Below are 20,232 nucleotides of genomic sequence, written 5' to 3'. Positions count from 1 at the left end.
ATAGGGGATAAGATGTCTGATTGCGGGTGTCCCGCCGCTGGGGACCCCCGCATTATTGCATGCGGCACCCACCTGTTTTTTCATCGGAACCGCTGGAGGGTCTGAGTCGCGACTACGGGAACGGAAGTCCGTGACGTCAGGACTCTGCCCCCGTGTGAAGTCACGCCCGTCCCCTTAATGCAAGCCTATGGGAGGGGGCTCCAGCGGTTCCGGTGAAAAAACAGGTAGGTGCCGCATGCAATAATGCATTGGTCCCCAGCGGTGGGACCCCCTGGATAAGACATCTTATCCCCTATCCTTTGGATAGGGGATAAGATGTCTAGGGTGGGGGTACCCTTTTAAGTTATAAAATCGTTTACTCAAGTCGGATGGAGAAATCGTGATGTGAACGCAGCCTAAGAAAACGCAATCCAGCGCTCTAAACATGGATGTATTTTGGATAAAGGATCTGCACACAGTATTTACCCACATTGTATTAGTATTTTTATTTATAGCACCGACATATTTCATGGTAGAGCCCTGCATCGGGATTTCTTTTCCTGCAGGCGGTAATGTGATTGTCGCAGTCTGGAGCGGGCGATCACAGAACATACAGCACGTCCCACAAAATCCTGCGCGGTCTCACAAACCTCCGAAACCTAATCATGTCTGATGAGATGGTACAAGGGGGTGATAAAGTGGCACGGGGGGGGGGGGGGGGGGTAATAAAATGGCACAAGGGAGTAATGAAATGGCACAGGGGGTATGATCTCTAAAAGCTGTGACAAAATGTTAGGCGGAGTGGGCGGGATTAGACACACATGTTGCAGGAGCGGCAGAAATCCGGTGGGAGCGGGAATAATAAAACAGTCCTGCCCAGGGCTCCATTACATGACCTTGTACAGTGCCCCTGTCCTTGTTGGACACACTAATGCTAGGTCCAAAAAGACAGTTAACTTGTCAATGTTTTTGGTGTGTGGGAAGAAGTTGGAGAACCTGAAGGAAATCCAATCAAACACTGGGGGAATATCATTACTTCTGTAATTACCTAAAGTAAATAAATATATAACAATAAAAAGTAGACTAACATTATAATGACACGTGAGAATGATGCTTATGGTGAGTAAATTTTTAATTTTTTCATCAAAAATGGAACTGGAGAAATGCTTTTCTTTTTACTTCGGCTTATATGTATGTGCTGAACTATATTATTACATTTAATGTGGACCCCAATATTTATAGGCAGATGTTTACTGCAGGATTAGGACACTGCAGACAGTACTGGTCCAGGAGAAGGTTCCTCTAGAGCAGTGGTCTTCAAACTGCAGACCTCCAGATGTTGCAAAACTACAACTCCCAGCATGCCCGGACAGCCGTTGGCTGTCCGGGCATGCTGGGAGTTGTAGTTTTGCAAGATCTGGAGGTCTGCAGGTTGGAGATCACTGCTCTAGAGTAATATCATTAGGTTGTGTGCTACAATACATGCTGCTAGGCCCTCATGAGGTGCGATGCCAGCCTCCATTCAGCAGCGTTGTCCCCCAGGCCAGTGCTATCCACACAGGACTGGCAGTTTTGCTGGATAATTGCCTTCTGTTATGACAGCAGAATGGGATTGAATCAGACATCATTACCGGCAGAAGTGACTGGCTGCCCCGGTTGGTGCCTGATTAATTTTGGAGCCGGGCTGCAGGGACGGAGCTGCTTTGTGACAGAAGTGTCAAGGATAATGAAAGTATGTGCCTAATGCAAGGAGTGAAGGGGAAAGCAAAAGTGTGTTCTTAACCATCACATTTCTGCTATATAAATAATAAAGAAGATATCACTGCAAAGGAAGGTGGGGGTTGGGAAAGCACCGTTGCCTGTTTGTTTTGGAGACCATAACCCAAATTTACTAAACTGAAAACCCACACTTTTTGTTGGATTTTTCTTTTAGTGCAAATTGTCATAAAGTTGCATTGTAAAGCTTAAAAAAATAAAAAGCATACCAAACACACACACTAAACAACAAGCAGACTGTTAGTAAATCTGACGGAATGTGAAAGGAAAACCCAACCTTCTTAGTTAGTCTGAGCCCATGTGTACTTTTACAATTTTATTTTTACGTTTTCCTTTTTTCCTCCTCGCCTTCAAAAAATCATAACTCTCTTATATTTTCATCCACAGACTAGTATGAGGGCTTGTTTTTTTTGCGTGACCAGTTGTCCGTTGTAATGCCATCACTCACTTTATCATAAAATGTATGGCGCAACCCAAAAAAATACTATTTGTGTGGGGAAATTAAAAAGAAAACCGCAATTTAGCAAATTTTGGAAGGTTTCGTTTTTACAACGTACAATTTACGGTAAAAAATGACGTGTTCTTTATTCGTTGGGTCAATACGATTAAAATGATACCCATGATAACTTTTCTATTACTATTGCGCTTAAAAAAAATCGCAAACTGTTTAACCAAATTAGTACGTTTAAAACCCCCCTATTTTGAAGACCTATAACTTTTTCATTTTTCCGTATAAGCGGCGGTATGAGGGCTCATTTTTTTCAGCCGTGATTGGTACTTTTTATTGATACAATATTTGCTTTTATAAAACTTTTAATACTTTCTTTTTATAAATTTTTTTGGAATAAAATGTTATAAAAAACAGCAACTATTCCTTTTTTTTTATTTTACGTTCACGCCGTTCACCGTACGGTATACCGTAATTAACATTTTATTTGAATAGTTCAGATATTTACGCGATACCAAATATGTATATAAAATATTTTTCTGACACTTTTGGAGGTGAAATAGGGAAAATGGGCCAATTTACGTTTTTATTGGGGGAGGGGTTTTTTCACATTTTTTTTACTTTTATTTTTTTACTTTTATTTTTACACTTTAATTGTCCCCATAGGGGACTATTTATAGCAATCATTCGATTGCTAATACTGTTCAGTGCTATGTATAGGACACAGCACTGATCACCATTATCGGTCATCTTCTGCTCTGGCCTGCTCGATCGCAGGCTAGAGCAGAAGACCCCGGGAGATAGCCGGAGCAAGGTGAGGGGACCTCTGGCTGCTATGCTGGATGATCGGATCGCCGCGGCAGCGCTGCGGGCGATCCGATCATCCATTTAAAGTACCGCGATGCTGCAGATGCCGTGATCTGTATTGATCACGGCACCGGGACCTGCCGCGTAGGACGCAAGCATCGCTCCGATGCTCGCGGTTATGCATAGGACGTAAATGTACGTCCTGATGCGTTATGTACCAGCTCACCAGGACATACATTTACGTCCTGCGTCGTTAAGGGGTTCAAAGGGTACTCTGATGGAAAACTTTTTTTTTTTTTTAATCAACTGGTGCCAGAAAGTTAAACAGTTTTGTAAATTACTTCTATTTGAAAAAAATGTAATCCTTCCACTACTTATTAGCTGCTGAATACTACAGAAGAAATTATTTTCTTTTTGGAACAGAGAGCTCTCTGCTGACATCTCTGTCCATTTTAAGAACTGTCCGGAGCAGGAGAAAATCCCCATAGCAAACATATGCTGCTCTGGTTAGTTCCTAAAATGGATAGAGAAGTCAGCAGAGAGCACTGTGTTCCAAAAAGAAAAGAATTTCCTATGTAGTATTCAGCAGATAAGTACTGGAAGGATTAAGATTTTTCAATAGAAGTAATTTACAAATCTGTTTAATTTTCTGACACCAGTTGATAAAAAAAAAAAAAAAGTTTTTCACTGGAGTACCCCTTTAAATCACAGAAAAAGGGGTGTACTTACTGGTATAAGAGTAGGTTAAAAACTAGACAAGCCTCATTGCTGCTTGGGGAAAGTAGCACAGTTGCAAAATACTGGTGAACTACTCCTCAAATGCCTACTATTTGAGTGGTCTGGTTCGTCTCACCCTTTCACACACATAAGACGTCTATATGGTGCCAGTACCAAAATTGCATTTTATATGCATCATGCTGGCTTATAGCCTTTTTAGCTGTGAATTAATTTTTAACCTACCATTGTAGTAGTAAACAGGAAATATGGCCCTTCATATGTACTTTATAGCACTCTTTACATTTAAATAGGCACTGTCATTACAAGAGACTTGACTTGAGTTTTGATCAATTGGGGTCTTTTATTGCTGTTTTTCCCTTCTATTGTAATAGGTGGGATTTGTGTGTGTGAGTTTCAAGCTCTTTATGAATAGCTTATATGGAAGAGTTAATACAAAAATTAAAACAGAATTTTCCTTCAACACTAAGTAGTTACTCCAAATACATGTGAACTTGAGGAGCATTGATGGATGTGATTTGAGTTCTTGAGTTTAAGAACTGTTTGTATCTTTGCTGGCTTTATCATTCCAGTCCATTAACAGGCAACCAAATCCTTAAAATCTGTTCATGCTATTTAACACTTCTATAATCTTTTGTCTCTTTTTTTAGGTAATGGGTTTGTCAACCCTAGAGCTTCTCCAAGCCTTCTAGGACCATCTGGTGGCAATGGACTGGGAAAAGTAATGCCCACAAAGTCTCCACCTCCTCCAGGGGGCAATTTGGGAATGAACAGCAGAAAGCCTGACTTACGTGTAGTCATACCTCCTTCCAGCAAAGGAATGATGCCCCCTCTGGTGAGTTTTCTGCCTGTATGTTTAGTAAAATCAGCTTTGTCACAGTTTTAATAATTTCACTTCCAAACTAATCCCTGCTATCAGGATCTAGAAGAAAAAAATTAAACATTAAAAATTTCAGAAATTAAACAAGGTTTTTGACTTCTAGAATTCCATGCAAAATAAGCTTAAAGGGGTATTCCAGGGGTATTTTTTTATATCAACTGGCTCCAAATAGATTTGTAAATTACTTCTATTAGAAAATCTTAATCCTTCCAATAATCATCAGCTGCTGAAGTTGAGTTGTTCTTTTCTCTCTGGCAACAGTGCTCTCTGCTGACATCTCTGCTTGCCTCGGGAACTGCACAGAGTAGAGGAGGTTTGCTATGGGGATTTGCTTCTACTCTGGACAGTTCCCGAGACAGGTGTCATCAGAGAGCACTTAGACAGAAAAGAACAACTCAACTTCAGCAGCTCATAAGTACTGAAAGGATTAAGATTTTTTTTTATAGAAGTAATTTACAAATCTGTTTAACTTTCTGGAGCCAGTTGACATATATATATATATATTTCCTGTATAACCCCTTTGATAATAATTAATAGTGTGGATTGACCGATGAACTCTAGCAAGGAAATTCCTTGCGGAAGTTCCTCAGTGTGAACATACCCTAAGGCCCCGTTCACACTATGGAATTCCCGCGGAATTTCTCGCGGAATTCCGCGGTGTGAACTTTAACATTAGTGTGAACGGATTTCCGCGAGACCCGTTCACACTGCGGAATTTCAGCGGCGGACATTTCCGCCGCTGAAAGGGTTCCGCGCAAAGAAAGAACATGTTCATTCTTTACGCGGATTCCGCGAGCACTGCATAGCCGTCAATGGTGACGGCTCAGTGCCCCACGGTCCTAGCGCCGAAGCGGCGGCCGCCAGAAGGAAGCTCCGCGAGCGTAATTCATCCGCGAGAATTCCGTAGTGTGAACGGGGCCTAAAGGGGACATATGGTTTGCTGTTGCATCGTGGTGCAGAGATTCGGGCCCCCGCTGCCTGGTATTGGTGGCTTATCCATGGATTAATACTTTGGTCCTTCATGACCGTTTTTACCTTTCTGCCACATTTGGTATATTTGAATGAAACTGATCCATACATGGTGGGTGTCAGTAGTCTACTACAGCTTACGTAACAGCTAAGATCAGAAATAACTGAGATGTATACAGTTTAACCCCTAATATGCTGCAGTCAATAGCAACCACTGCATCTAATCCGTTAGATAGGGTAGTGTCCTCAGTCACCTAATAGGACCCCCCTTTCAAGGTGGTTGAAGGGTGCTGAGTGGTACTGTAAAAGTAAATAAAATAAGGTAACATGTTGTGTATTCTGTGCAGTAAAGTAAAACACCCCACCCCCCATACAACTCATCTCTCAAAAAACTAGTCCTCATATAACTATGTTGATGGAAAAATAAAAAGCTATGGCTCTTTGGTGGAGGGAATGATAACTAAATTACTGTGGAAGCCTTCAGCTGTCAGAGCATGCTGGGAGTTGTAGCTTTGGAACAGCTGAAGGGTCTCAAGTTGGAGATCTCTTTGCTTGATTATAAAGAAGGCCACTATTGGTTGGTATGTTAGCTCAGTGTTTCCCAACCAGGGTGCCTCCAGGTGTTGCAGAACTATAACTCCCAGCATGCCCGGACAGCCAGAGGCTGGAGTTATAGTTTTGCAACATCTGGAGGCACCCTGGTTGGGAAACCCTGTGTTAGCTGTTTTTTGTCCATTGAGTAATGTCATGTTGTGAACTGGATGGCTAGACATTCATCCGGGGGGACCTACCTATAAAGGGGTGCTCTGCTTCAGGAAACTATTTCAGGGGTTTTTCAAGGACAACCTTTTTTTTTTTTTTCTTTGTGCTGCAAAAATAAAATCTAAACCATAGTCCCCTGCCGTGATATATAGGTATTGGTGGAAAATGATCTGTTCTGTCAGCTCACTGTACAATACAACATTCACACACAGTATCCTCTATAATTATACTTTTCCTCATTTACATACAGACAGAAGAAGATGAATTAGACTTGGTAAGTTAAGTGCGTGTCTGGTGGAGATGTATATGCTGTGTCAGTCATGTTCCCTTTAACATTACTAAAGTTTGGGGGGGGGGGGGGCGTCACAATTAGAGTTCTAAGGATGCATTATTTCCTGCAGAAGAATGGAATGCTTTTTATTCATGTTCAAAGGGAACATTGGATGTGAGTTTCACATTGTGTTTTGTGCACCGATCACATGACTGTGCACCACACAATACAGCGTCATCACCATCACGGTATCACCATTCTTCAGGTTACTGTCTGCTTCCTTCAGCCTGGTAGGAGTGCTGTTTTGTCTTCCTCCTTTCAGTGAGGTTACATCATCCTTGGTGAGGTCATTTCTTGACAGAGCTGTGAATGATCTCATCTTCCTCATGAGAACTAAAGCACAAGTCTGCTAGTATACAGACAGCAGCGAGCCCCAGAGAAGTGCTCATCTCAGTCTTCCTCACGCCTATCTACATACTGATTTACTGCCTCAGTGAATGAGACCCACCCCGAATGCCAATGCCAAGCTTCTCAGTTTTGATTAATATTTTATTGAAAGGAGTACCTGCCAACCGTAACCCACTTTCTGCACATTACTGGGATGCATGGACATTTTCTCATTATCCGATTTAATGCATTACATTGGCTCAATTAGAAATAGACAAAACATGAAGTATCTGCAGCTTATTGAGCTACATGTCAAGAAGGGAAGACAGCACTAGTCCCTGCTCTTATGGCCGTGACCATCCGGATAACCAGTCCAGATACAGAACATCCAAATGGTATAGGTCACAGCAAAAAGTATGCAGACTCCCAATTTCAAAAAGGCTGTGGCCTTTATTTAGGTCATCAGCAGTGCAACGTTTCGGCTATAGTGTAGCCTTTGCCTTTTCTTGACAAAGGCTACACTATAGCCGAAACGTTGCACTGCTGATGACCTAAATAAAGACCACAGCCTTACTGAGCTACATGTTATAGAGCCGGTGTGGCCTAGTAAGGGCTGCCCATTACATTTATTCACCCACATGTCACAGCCTGCTAAGGTGCATGTACATCTGTGCCTATCACATGTGAGGTGTAATTCCTGCACGCTTATTTAGAATTCTATGAGATTTGCAGCAAATCAATTGCCTGTATGTCCGTTGTTTGGATCTCTGCCTGCTCCCTCATTCACTATAATTGTATACATTTTTTTTAGTGTTCATTTCTATGTTCTTCAGTTAGCATTACAGCACTGCCCTCTGCTGGTGGTAGCATGCAATAATGTTACACAAAGTACCAATTACCATGCATTTGTGTATTTGTTACGTTGTATACAGCACCAAATAATGTACTAATAAGAGTTAATTGTTTCTGGGATTGTATTTTGCATATGCTTCCACTCTTTCTTTTTGTTTTTTCTTTTTAGTGCATTTTCTAATGATTTATTTATTTTTATTCACAGAATACTCACAGGATAAGTAGCTCCCAGTCTACACAGTCACTTGCTACTCCAATTGTCTCTGTGACTACTCCTAGTTTGGCCACACAAGGCCTGGTGTACTCTGCCATGCCAACTACCTACAATACAGGTAAGTCTTAATGCCTCTGTTTCTTTGTATTCCCATGACTGTACATTTCACCCTCTGCACCACAGTGTAAAGGTTCGCCCAGACCCCAATGAAGTATCCAAAAGAACATTTCAGTAATATATTATTTTTAGTTCTGCTACCCAGTTTTGCCAGCAGATTGGCAGACAAAAATCAGACATTTTATGCAAGCCATCTATCTTCACAAAAATTTGACTTTTTGTCCTTTTACTCCAGCTGTGGCAGTAAAAAAAAAAAAACGTAAAGGTAAACTATAAAGTGTGGTGCACGGGGCAGCCACTGCAGAACCTGATTCATTAAAGGAGTACTCCGGCGCGCACTTTTTTCCATTTACCCCACCCAGGCTGCAAAATAAAAGAAAACACACCGGGGACCGAACACCTGTGCCGGAGTGTACCGGAGCTCCGGGGGCTTGTTGGCAGGTAAGAGAAAGTGTGTTTTCTTTTATTTTGCAGCACGGACGGGATAAAAGGAAAAAAGTGCGCACCGGAGTACTCCTTTAAGAGTTGTGCAACTGTTAATGAATTGGCCGAATCCTATGTTCACAGGATTTTGCTTAAAGAGTAGCTCCCACCATCTTTTTTTTTTTTTTTCCTGTTCCTGCCTATTGCCCATCTATCCCTAACCCCCTCCCTGTCTTTAATTTTATTTTTTCTTTACTATGGTAGAAATGCCCAGCAGGCACAACGTCACTGATGCCTCCTGGGGCCGACACTTCCGCCCTTAGTTCACTATACAGTGACCCCCGACCTACGATGGCCCTGACATACGATCATTTCAACATACGATGGCCTCTCAGAGGCCATCTCATGTTGAAGGCAGCATCAACATACGATGCTTTTGTATGTCGGGGCCATCGCATAAACGGCTATCCGGCAGCACAGACTGCTTCAGCTGCCACCGGATAGCCGTTTATGGTGCCCCGTGTGGTCCGCTGACGATCACTTACCTGTCCTCGAGGCTCTGGACCGTCCCCTTCGGGATCCCCTGCATCGTCGGCGCTCTCCATCGTTGTCATCACGTCGCTGCGCACGCTGTCCCGTCATTCAATAGGAGCGGCGTGCGTAGCGACATGATGATGGTGGCGACGGAGAGCGAGGATGCCGGGGAAGCAGAGGCCTTGCCGGAGCGGCGGGGACACCCCGGGGACGCGGCGACAGCGATGGAGGGCGACATCCAGGGCAGCGGTGACAGTCCAGAGCGGTGGGGACACATGAGTATAACCTCCAATACCAGTGGTCTTCAACCTGCGGACCTCCAGATGTTGCAAAACTACAACTCCCAGCATGCCCGGACAGCCATTGGCTGTCCTGGCATGCTGGGTGTTGTAGTTTTGCAACATCTGGAGGTCCGCAGGTTGTAGACCCCTGTCCTATACTTTACATTGCACGGATCCATCAACATACGAAGGTTTCAACAAACGATGGTCCATTTGGAACGGATTACCATCGTATGTTGAGGGACCACTGTACAGGGTGCCTCCAGCTGTTTCACCACTACAACTCCCAGCTTGCCCTGACATCTATTGGCTGTCAGGGCATGCTGGGAGTTGTAGTGGTGAAACAACTGGAGGCATACTGTACAGGTGAAAACAATAACTGTTGTTGTTATCGGCATCGGTCCGAATTCAGGGGTGACGTCACGGCAGGCTGCAGCCGGCCACTAGGAGGGAGACCCCTAGTGGCCGGATTTAAAAATAAAAATAAAGTGTGTTAATAAAAAAAATAATAAAGTAATTAAAGTACTACAACATATATAAAAAAAAAAAGTTCATGACCGTGCCCATTTAAGACCAAGCCCGTGATACGCTGATCTTAGAAAATGATTCCCCTTTATGTTTTCTATTTTAGTCTTCTCTTAAATCATGAGGTTTTCCAGGGGATGATATGTCATTTTTTTTTTCAAGTAAATCCCAATGGCTTCTGGTTCACTTGGTTTATTAACAGAAGCACACCTCTTAGTAAATCAGGCACTGCAATGGCTGCCCTGTGCTGCACTCTTTGGAAATGTATGCTATCTTCAGCTGCAATTTACGATAGCTCTCTGGCATACATTGTAGTAAATCTGCTGTGCACAGGAAGCCATGCCACCTTTCTACCACTTACCACTAAGCCCTGCTTATTTGTCAATGGCAGCATAAAGTGGAAAACAAAAAGTTACAAATGTTTTATGATGATATTTTAGAAAAAGATGTGAACATGGCCTAAAGCTCCAGAACAGATCTCACTAAAACTAGTATGAACAATGTTACATCTGCATATTCTGGTTCTATCTGCTTATGTAAACTAGTATAATGTTGAACTGATTTGTCTGAAGTGTTAAACTCTAACTGTGTTTTTTGTTTTTCTTGTACAGATTATTCTCTCACCAGTGCAGACCTGTCTGTTCTTCAAGGGTTTAACTCCCCAGGAATGCTGCCTATTGGACAGGTGTCTGCCTGGCAGCAGCACCACTTAGGACAAACAGCCCTCAGCTCTCTTGTGTGAGTGCTAGTGCAATACTGGAAATATTTATGGCAATACAGTTATTTATTACCCGGCTTATCACTTCAGCTGGTTAGGCTGCCAACAGACACACATTTAGTTTGGCCTGAAAAAACACCACAGTCTTTTATTTTTTATTTTTTCTCCTTTTCTCCTCCATGATGCAGTCTCAATGACAGGTAGCTTAAAGGAGTACTTCGGGATAAGAAAACTTATCCCCTATCTCAAGGGGATAAGTTTCAGATCACGGGGGGGGGGGGGGGAGGTCTGACCGTTGGGCCCCAGTGGTCGGACCCCCCTCGATCTGAAACTTATCCCCTATCCTTAGGATAGGTTATCTCCTATCCTTAGGATAAGTTTCATATCCTGGAGTTCTCTTTTTTTGGTTATCAATATATAATACAGTCATGGCCATTAATGTTGTCAGTCCTGAATTTTTTTCTGGAAAAGGAAGTATTTCTCACAGAAAAGGATTGCAGTAACACGTTTTGCTATACACATGTTTATTTTGCCTTTGTGTGTATTGGAACTAAACCAAAAAAAGGGAGGAAAAAAGCTAATTGGACATAATGTCACACCAAACTCCAAAAATGGGCTGGACAAAATTGTTGGCACCCTTTCTAAATTGTGGAAAAAGAAGATTGTTTCAAGCATGTGATGCTCCTTTAACCCCTTAAGGACCAAGCCCATTTTCACCTTAAGGACCAGGCCAATTTTATTTTGGCATTTTTGTTTTTTCCTCCTCGCCTTCTAAAATCCGTAACTCTTTCATATTTCCATCTACAGACCCATATAAGGGCTTATTTTTTGCATGACCAATTGTACATTGTAATGAAACCTCAGATTTTACCATAAAATGTACGGCGAACCCAAAAAATATTTTTTTTAGGAAGGAAATTTAAATGAAAACCACAATTTTGAACACTTTGGAGGGTTTTGTTTTCTTACTGTACAATTTACGGTAACAATTACATGTTCTTTATTCTGTGGGTCCATATGATTAAAATGATACCCATGGCTAGATACTTTTATATTTTTGTACCGCTTAAAAAAAAAAATCTAAAACTTTTTGTACAAAATCAGTAATCTAAAATCGCCCTATTTTGACCACCTGTAACTTTTTCATTTTTTCCCTATATAGGGCAGTATGAGAGCTCATTTCTTGCACCGTCATCTGAACTCTTTATCGATACCACATTTGCATATATAAAACTTATTTCATTTTTTATACATTTTTTAAAAATAAAATGTGACAAAAAAGCAGCATTTTTGGACTTTTTGTAAATTTTTTACGTTTACGCTGTTCACCGTACGGGATCATTAACATTATATTTTGATAGTTCGGACATTTACGCACGCGGGGATACCAAATATGTTTATTAAGAAAAAAATTACGCTTTTTGGGGGTAAAATGGGAAAAACTGACAATTTTTATTGGGGAGGGGATTTTTCACTTTTTTTTTACTTTTTTTTTTTTTTTTTACATTTTTCAACTTTTTTTTTTTTACACTTTTTATGTCCCCATAGGGGACTATCTATAGCAATCCTTTGATTGCTAATACTGTGCAGTGCTATGTATAGGACATAGCACTGATCAGTATTATCGGCCATCTCCTGCTCTGGTCTGCTCAATCTCAGACCAGAGCAGGAGACGCCGGGAGACGGCCGGAGCCAGGTGAGGGGACCTCCGGACGCCATTACAGATGATCGGATCACCGCGGCAGCACTGCAAGCGATTCGATCATCTATTTTATCATGCGCATTGCCGCAGATGCTGTGATCTGTACAGATCACGGCATCTGAGGGGTTAATGGTGGACATCCGCGCGATCGTGGATTTCGGCCATTACCGGCGGGTCCCCGGCTGCTGATAGCAGCCGGAACCTGCCATGTATGACGCGATAGGTCATATGTAAATGTACGTCCAGGTGCGGGAAGTACCGCCAAACCAGGACGCACATTTACGTCCGTGGTCGTTAAGCGGCAAGTAACAGGTGTGGGCAATATAAAAAAATCACACCTGAAAGCAGATAAAAAGGAGAGAAGTTCACTTAGTCTTTTCATTGAGTGTCTGTGTGTGCCACACTAAGCATGGACAACAGAAAGTGGAGAAGAGAACTGTCTGAGGACTTGAGAACCAAAATTGTGGAAAAATATCAACAATCTCAAGGTTACAAGTCCATCTCCAGAGATCTAGATTTGCCTTTGTCCATAGTGCACAACATTATCAAGAAGTTTGCAACCCATGGCACTGTAGCTAATCACCCTGGGCATGGACGGAAGAGAAAAATTGCTGAAAGGTGTCAACGCAGGATAGTCCAGATGGTGGATAAGCAGCTCCAAACAAATTCCAAAGATATTCAAGCTGTCCTGCAGGCTCAGGGAGCATGCGTGTCAGCACGAACTAGCCGTCAAAATTTAAATGAAATGAAACGGTATGGGAGGAGACCTAGGAGGACCCCACTGCTGACACAGAGACATAAAATAGCAAGACTACATTTTGCCAAAATGAACTTGAGTAAGCCAAAATCCTTCTGGGAAACAGTTCTTGTGGACAAATGTGACCAAGATAGAGCTTTTAGGTAAAGCACATCATTCTACTGTTTACCCAAAATGGAATGAGGCCTACAAAGAAAAGAACACAGTACCTACAGTGAAATATGGTGGAGGGTCAATGATGTTTTGGGGTTGTTCTGCTGCCTCTGGCACTGGGTGCCTTGCATGTGTGCAAGGCATCATGAAATCTAGGAATTACCAATGGCTTTTGGGTGGCACTGTACAGCCCAGTGTCAGAAAGCTGGGTTTCGTCCAAGATCTTGAGTCTTCCAGCAGGACAATGACCCCAAACATACGTCAAAAAGCCCCCAGAAATGGATGGCAACAAAGCACTGGAGAGTTCTGAAGTGGCAGCAATGAGTCCACATCTAAATTTCATCGAACACCTGTGGAGAGATCTTAAAATTGCTGTTGGGAAAAGGCGCCCTTCCAATAAGAGAGACCTGGAGCCGTTTGCAAAGGAAGAGTGGTCCAACATTCTGGCTGAGAGGTGTAAGAAGCTTATTGATGGTTATAGGAAGCGACTGATTTGGGTTTAGTTCCAATACAAACAAAGGGAATAAATGTGTTACTGCAATCCTTTTCTGTGAGAAATACTTCATTTTCTAGAAAAGTTTCAGAAGTGCCAACATTTACGGCCATGACTGTATAGTGAAAAGTACATTTCATCCTCAAAAAATCAAGCCCCCTGTAAAATCCCAAACAAGAAATTATGGCTCTGACAAGGCAAGAAGGGAAAACACAAAAAATGACTGCATCTGATATGTTTCTAGACATGTTAAAAGTCTAGAATGCACCAGGTCTTTCTTTTCTTTTTTTTCCCTAAAGCTGGTGAAGTGAGCTGCACTCATCCACCTGCGCCCCCCCCCCCCCCTCCACTCCGTAAACGTATGCATTTGAGGGACAGGTGGGGAGTTAGGTGCGTGCTGCCGTGCACTTCCCCCGTCTGTAACTCATGATCCCAGCAGGTCTCAAGAGTGAGACCCAGTACTATTTACACGTAAAGGAGTATTCAGGGCAAAAACATCTTATCCCCGAAAGGATAGGGGATAAGATGTCTGATCGTGGGGGGCCCGCCGCTGGGACCCCCCGTGATCTCCTTGCAGCAGCCCGCATTCTATACATAGCTGCGTCTGCAGTTTTGGAAACCGCCGGGCTTCCGAGACGGGGACGTTACGTCACGCCCCCTCCATTAATTTCTATGGGAGGGGGCGTAACGGCCGCAACGCCCCCTCCCATAGACATCATGAATGGAGGGGTCGTGGTGTGACGTCACGTCCCCGTCTTGGAAGCCCGGCAGTTTCCGAGACTGCAGACGCAGCTACGCATGGAATGCACGCTGTTGCAGGGAAGTCTCGGGGGGTCCCAGCGGCGGGCCCCCCGCGATCAGACATCTTATCCCCTATCCTTTCGATAGGGGATAAGAGGTTTTTTGCCCTGAATACCCCTTTAAGACCTGTCTAGACAACATGTTTAAAGGTTATTCAAATGGCAGTGACGTTTTAGTTACTGGGTCACCTTACCTGTACTGAAATAAAAAAAAGCTTATTAAAGGGTTGTATTACAGGTGAAGCATGCTAAGTGTGACATTTCTACTGTTTTCACAATGACCATTTATTAGAGCAGCACAAAATCCCATTTGTGAAATGTAATGCAGGTTAATGTGCTGTGGAGATTATTGTAGGTAGAGATGAGCAAATCTTCAGTAAATAGGACAAAATCTGAATTGGCTATATATTCTTGTGTGTCTGAAAAATCTGGTCTTGTTTCAAATTGCCCCATTTGTCAGGAAAAGTCATGTGTGACAGCCTGAGGTCACCTAGGACTGTATTCAAGTTAGAGTCATAGTCCTATTTACTGTACATTTCCTCATTCCTCATTGTAGTGAAACGCTACCATATTCTGCTGCTGGTAGTGCTGCCATGTTTAGTAGCAATAACTAGTATACCGATATAGAAAGAAAAATACCACAATAGCGCACACCCAAAATATGAGAAAACATCACAGATTAATACAGATTAAAAGCTCAAAAAAAGACCCCCAAAATATCATCCGAGGGAGCAAATTCACTCATCCTCCAGGAAACACTTATCCACATAAAAATATACATGATGTAGAATGAAGATCTCCAACTAACAGTCAATCTACCAACTGTACCTAATGCAAACAGACATCAATAATATTGAAAACCAAGTTTATTCCACATCAGTCAAGCCTTGAGTGCAGACCCATATTGCATGTATAATAAACAGAAATACAAAAAAATACCCTAGTGTATCCAAATTAATGGAAAAAAAAAGTGTGTACAAAATCTAAACTGAACAACAATGGCAAAATTATTTTATAATGTGAAGGTGCTATAATGCTAATATATAAGAAACAGGTATGTATATCTAATGTAATAAAGTGCACTGATGCCAAGTTGCACTGAGACAATTGGCTACCCTGCTTTGGTACAACATGACATCAGAGCACTTTCTTGCATTACGTATGTATACATGTTTCTTGTATATCAGTATTATAGTACTTTATTGTATTTAGTGTAAGTCTGGTCAAAGCATTATATTGCAATAGTTGTAAAGTTTAGATTTCCGACATACCGATATGGGAGCATTTTATGGTCATTTGGGCATACTCAGAGTATTTTTTTTATTTCTGTTTTATTATACAATCAATATGGGTCTACATTCAAGGCTTGTCAGATGTGTAATATATTTGGTTTACAATATTATTTATGTCTATATAGTCATGCTTTTGGTACATTTGGGAGGTTGACAATTGGAGATCTTTATCATGTGGATAAGTGTTTCCTGGAGGCAGAAGTTTGCTCCTTCTAATATTTATGGTCTGTTTTTTTTTTTTATTATTATAATTTTTTTTTTTAAAGGGGTACTCCGGGAAACTTAACCCATAGCCCATCCTTTCCCTCTCACCAACTTATGTATTTGTCTAAATATCATTTATTAGCTACAGATAAAAAGTATTTAATCAGCCACCAATTGTGCAAGTTTTCCCAGTTATAAAGATGAGAGAGGCCTGTAATTTTTATGATAGGTATACCTCAACTATGAGAGACATAATGAGAAAAAAAAAATCCATAAAATCACATTGTCTGATTTTTAAAGAATCTATTTGCAAATGATGGTGGAAAATAAGTATTTGGTCAATAACAAAAGTTAATCTCAATGCTTTGTTATATACCCTTTGTTGGCAATGACAGTGGTCAAACGTTTTCCGTAAGTCTTCACAAGGTTTTCACACACTGTTGCTGGTATTTTGGCCCCTTCCGCCATGCATATCTCCTCTAGAGCAGTGATGTTTTGGGGCTGTCGCTGGGCAACACGGACTTTCAACTCCCTCCAAAGGTTTTCTATAGGGTAGAGATCTGGAGACTGGCTAGGCCACTCCAGGACCTTGAAATGCTTCTTATGAAGCCACTCCTTCCGTGTGTTTGGGATCATTGTCATGCTGAAACACCCAGTCATGTTTCATCTTCAATGCCATTGCTGATGGAAGGAGGTTTTCACTCAAAATCTCACGATACATGGCCCCATTCATTCTTTCCTTTACACGGATCAATCGTCCTGGTCCCTTTGCTGAAAAACAGCCCCAAAGCATATTTCCACCCCCTTGCTTCACAGTAGGTATGGTGTTCTTTGGATGCAACTCAGCATTCTTCTCCAAACACGACGAGTTGAGCTTTTACCAAAAAGCTCTACTTTGATTTCATCTGACCACATGACATTCTCCCAATACTCTTCTGGATCATCCAAATGCTTTCTTAGCAAACTTCAGACAGGCCCAGACATGTACTGGCTTAAGCAGGGGGACACGTCTGGCACTACATGATTTGAGTCCCTGGCGGCATAGTGTGTTACTGATGGTAGCCTTTGTTACTTTGGTCCCAGCTCTCTGAAGGTCATTCACTAGGTCCCCCCGTGTGGTTGGGGGTTTTTGCTCACTGTTCTTATAATCATTTTGACACCACGGGGTGAGATCTTGCGTGGAGCCCCAAATCGAGGGAGATTATCAGTGGTCTTGTATGTCCAAATAATTGCTCCCACAGTTGATTTGTTCACACTAAGCTGCTTGCCTATTGCAGATTCAGTCTTCCCAGCCTGATGCAGGTCTACATTTTTGTTTCTGGTGTCTTTCGACAGCTCTTTTGGTCTTGGCCATAGTGGAGTATGGAGTGTGACTGTTTGAGGTTGTGGACAGGTGTCTTTTATACTGATAACAAGTTCAAACTAGTGCCATTAATACAGGTAAAGAGTGGAGGACAGAGGAGACTCTTAGAGAAGTTGTTACAGGTCTGTGAGAGCCAGAAATCTTGCTTGTTTGTAGGTGACCAAATACTTATTTTTCACCATAATTTGCAAATAAATTCTTAAAAAATCAGAAAATGTGATTGTATGGATTTTTTTCTCATTATGTCTCTCATAGTTGAGGTATACCTATGATGAAAATTACAGGCCTCTCTCATCTTTTTAAGTGGGTGAATTTGCTCAATTGGTGGCTGACTAAATACTTTTTGTTGCCCCACTGTATATAGAGCAGTTTCCCTATTGTCACTTACATGCAGGGAGTGAGAGAAAGATGTCATGATCAGATCCTCCTTGTCTTTGTACAAACCCCTCAATGAGGCCTAGCCCCCACCTTCCTGCAAGACCAACAACACGTGATTTCTGGCTTCACAGCCACACTTCCCCTTCCCTCTCTGTGTGAGGATCTTTCTGGGGAAAAACAGCTCAGACTCCTCAGAACATAACGCTGCTCTTTTCCTGCTGTAGATCTTATCACTGACTGATGCTTTTCATAGAATATCATGATTTTTTGCTGGGGTGGGGGGGGGGATAGTTTGAAAGAAAAGACATGTACAGTATGTTTACAACAGATGGCAAAAGCAATTGGCTAGCAGCCATTACACAGACCTGCACTGACTGCTGGTAGTTGTAGTCTGGGCTGCAAGCAAGAAAAAATAATATTCAGGAGACAATAGGGGCCACAGGAGCCCTTTCTTAAAGGGTGCATTGGGAAAGTTAAGTGTTTTAAATCCATATTGTCCTTGATATTAAACATTTTTTATTTATTTTTTGTCAGTGATTATGTATTCTATTTTGGGTGTGTTCAATTTTGGAGTCTTTTCTTTCTATTACTATATGCAGTGTTGGCTTTTTGACACTTAGTGGCACCCCACTTTTAAGCTGCCAATAGTCTGAGCCCCCTACTTTTGTAGTTGGCTTAAATAACTAGTGTCTATATATTCTCTCCACAGGGCCGGGGGGCAGTTATCTCAGGGTTCAAACTTATCCTCGATCAATACCAACCAAAATATCAACATTAAGTCAGAGCCAATATCCCCTCCCCGTGACAGAGTCACATCATCTGGGTTCACTCAGCAGCAACAGCAGCAGCAACATCATCAACACCAGACCCGTCCAGAAATGGGGCGATCACCCGTGGACAGCCTAAGCAGCTCCAGCAGCTCGTATGATGGAAGTGACCGGGAAGACGTCAGGAACGATTTCCACTCCCCTGTGGGTATGGGGCGGAATTCCAATAATGAGGACAGGGACAGTCCCTCCATGAAGCGCATGAGAATGGATGCCTGGGTGACATAGAGATAGCTTTCCTCCTTCTGTGGCAGAGTCCCCAGCATATCACAAAACTTTTCCAGAAGATGCAGAACCCTTATATATAAGCAAATCTATATATATATAAATATAGAGAGAAAGAAGCATGTCACACACGCACAAGGGACATCTTTTGTGTGTTTCTGTGAGCTCGCTTGAGTTTCTCACAAATCAATCAGGTACCTGCTGCAATGACTGTACACAGACCTACAACTTTATCTGGCAATGTGGCACGTGGAGTTTGAAAAAAAAAAATCCTTTTCTGGAGAAAAAAATAAAACTTGTGTGTCTAGTACTGTATCACATTAAGACTGCAAAAGTAAAGGGGTGTTAGACAGGGTTGGGGGTAGTGAGATGCTTCTCCCTGTAGTGCAGTGCCGTGTTTTAAGACCCTTTACCGCCTCAGCCGAATCGCTTATTAAACGGGGTTCGGAAGAAATAATATTACTAGCAAAGCAGTTTTGTGTTTTTGGCCCAGATGAGTTAAAGACGTGGCTTTGTAGCAGGAATGAAAAGCAGGAAACGAAAGAAAGCAATACTGTATATGACAATGTTTTCCCCCTCTCACAACCATGCCTAGATCCCCCTCACAAAAGGAGTTCATGAAGGGCTTAAGCCACACAGTCTATTTTTGCACGTGCAACACAAAAAGCAAACGTACCAGGAAGGAAAATGGGGGTTCAACTTCTAAAGTGTGTGACTTACAGAATAAATGGATATGGGGGGGGAGGGACAAGCATGAGAATTTTTTTTAAAGATCTATACGCCTACTGAGGCATTAAAAAGTAATATATTAAGTTATAATTGGGATATGTTTCAGAGCATTTCTTTTTACATTCATACCTTGAAGAACAGATAGATAAGTGATTTTAGCTTGTATATTTTATATTATTAAGGAAAAAAAATAAACCAATACCCTTATGAATTAATGACTATATATATAAAGTTCTATACTTTTGAACATGTTCTGCAATGAATTATTTATATAAACCAAAGCTGTATGTTGGAGCTTCTTTTGTAGACTATAGCTCGAAACGGTTATTTCATGATTTTTATAGTTTTTTTGCTTTTACTGGTAAAACTAAAAAGAAAAGAAAAAAATAAGATTAATAATAATAATAATGCAACAACTACAGAGAGAGAAACAAGCCATGCTATACATATATAACTGTATGTGTAAATTAAACTTTGAGCCAAACTTATTTGTATATAGCATCCTAACTATTTCACCACAGGGTGTAAGTACCAATGTATTGTATGTTCACCAAATGAGATATATAACAATCGGACTGCTGCCAACTTGAACAGAAACAGGCAATATCCTAGTAGAAGAGTATTCAGTGTG

General features: G+C 41.8%; 1 protein-coding gene across 12 annotated transcripts in view; it reads left to right on the top strand.

Moving 5' to 3' along the window:
• MEF2A (myocyte enhancer factor 2A) overlaps nucleotides 1-19,778 on the top strand; it is a 164,089-nt gene extending 144,311 nt beyond the window's left edge. For 9 of the 12 annotated variants that reach the window (XM_056571830.1, XM_056571825.1, XM_056571828.1 and 6 more), the window contains 5 exons: nucleotides 4,396-4,580; nucleotides 6,607-6,630; nucleotides 8,072-8,198; nucleotides 10,572-10,698; nucleotides 18,530-19,778. In XM_056571830.1, coding sequence (XP_056427805.1) covers nucleotides 4,396-4,580; nucleotides 6,607-6,630; nucleotides 8,072-8,198; nucleotides 10,572-10,698; nucleotides 18,530-18,875 — 809 coding nt within the window. In that variant the 3' untranslated portion in view covers nucleotides 18,876-19,778. The remainder of the gene's footprint in view (nucleotides 1-4,395; nucleotides 4,581-6,606; nucleotides 6,631-8,071; nucleotides 8,199-10,571; nucleotides 10,699-18,529) is intronic. The other 3 variants (XM_056571835.1, XM_056571834.1, XM_056571831.1) reach the window with 1 other exon arrangement.
• Nucleotides 19,779-20,232: the final 454 nt, after the last annotated feature.

The sequence above is a fragment of the Hyla sarda genome, chromosome 4 (assembly GCF_029499605.1).
Source record: "Hyla sarda isolate aHylSar1 chromosome 4, aHylSar1.hap1, whole genome shotgun sequence".
Classification (NCBI taxonomy): Eukaryota; Metazoa; Chordata; class Amphibia; order Anura; family Hylidae; genus Hyla; species Hyla sarda.
This window is presented reverse-complemented; position numbering and strand designations above follow the sequence as displayed.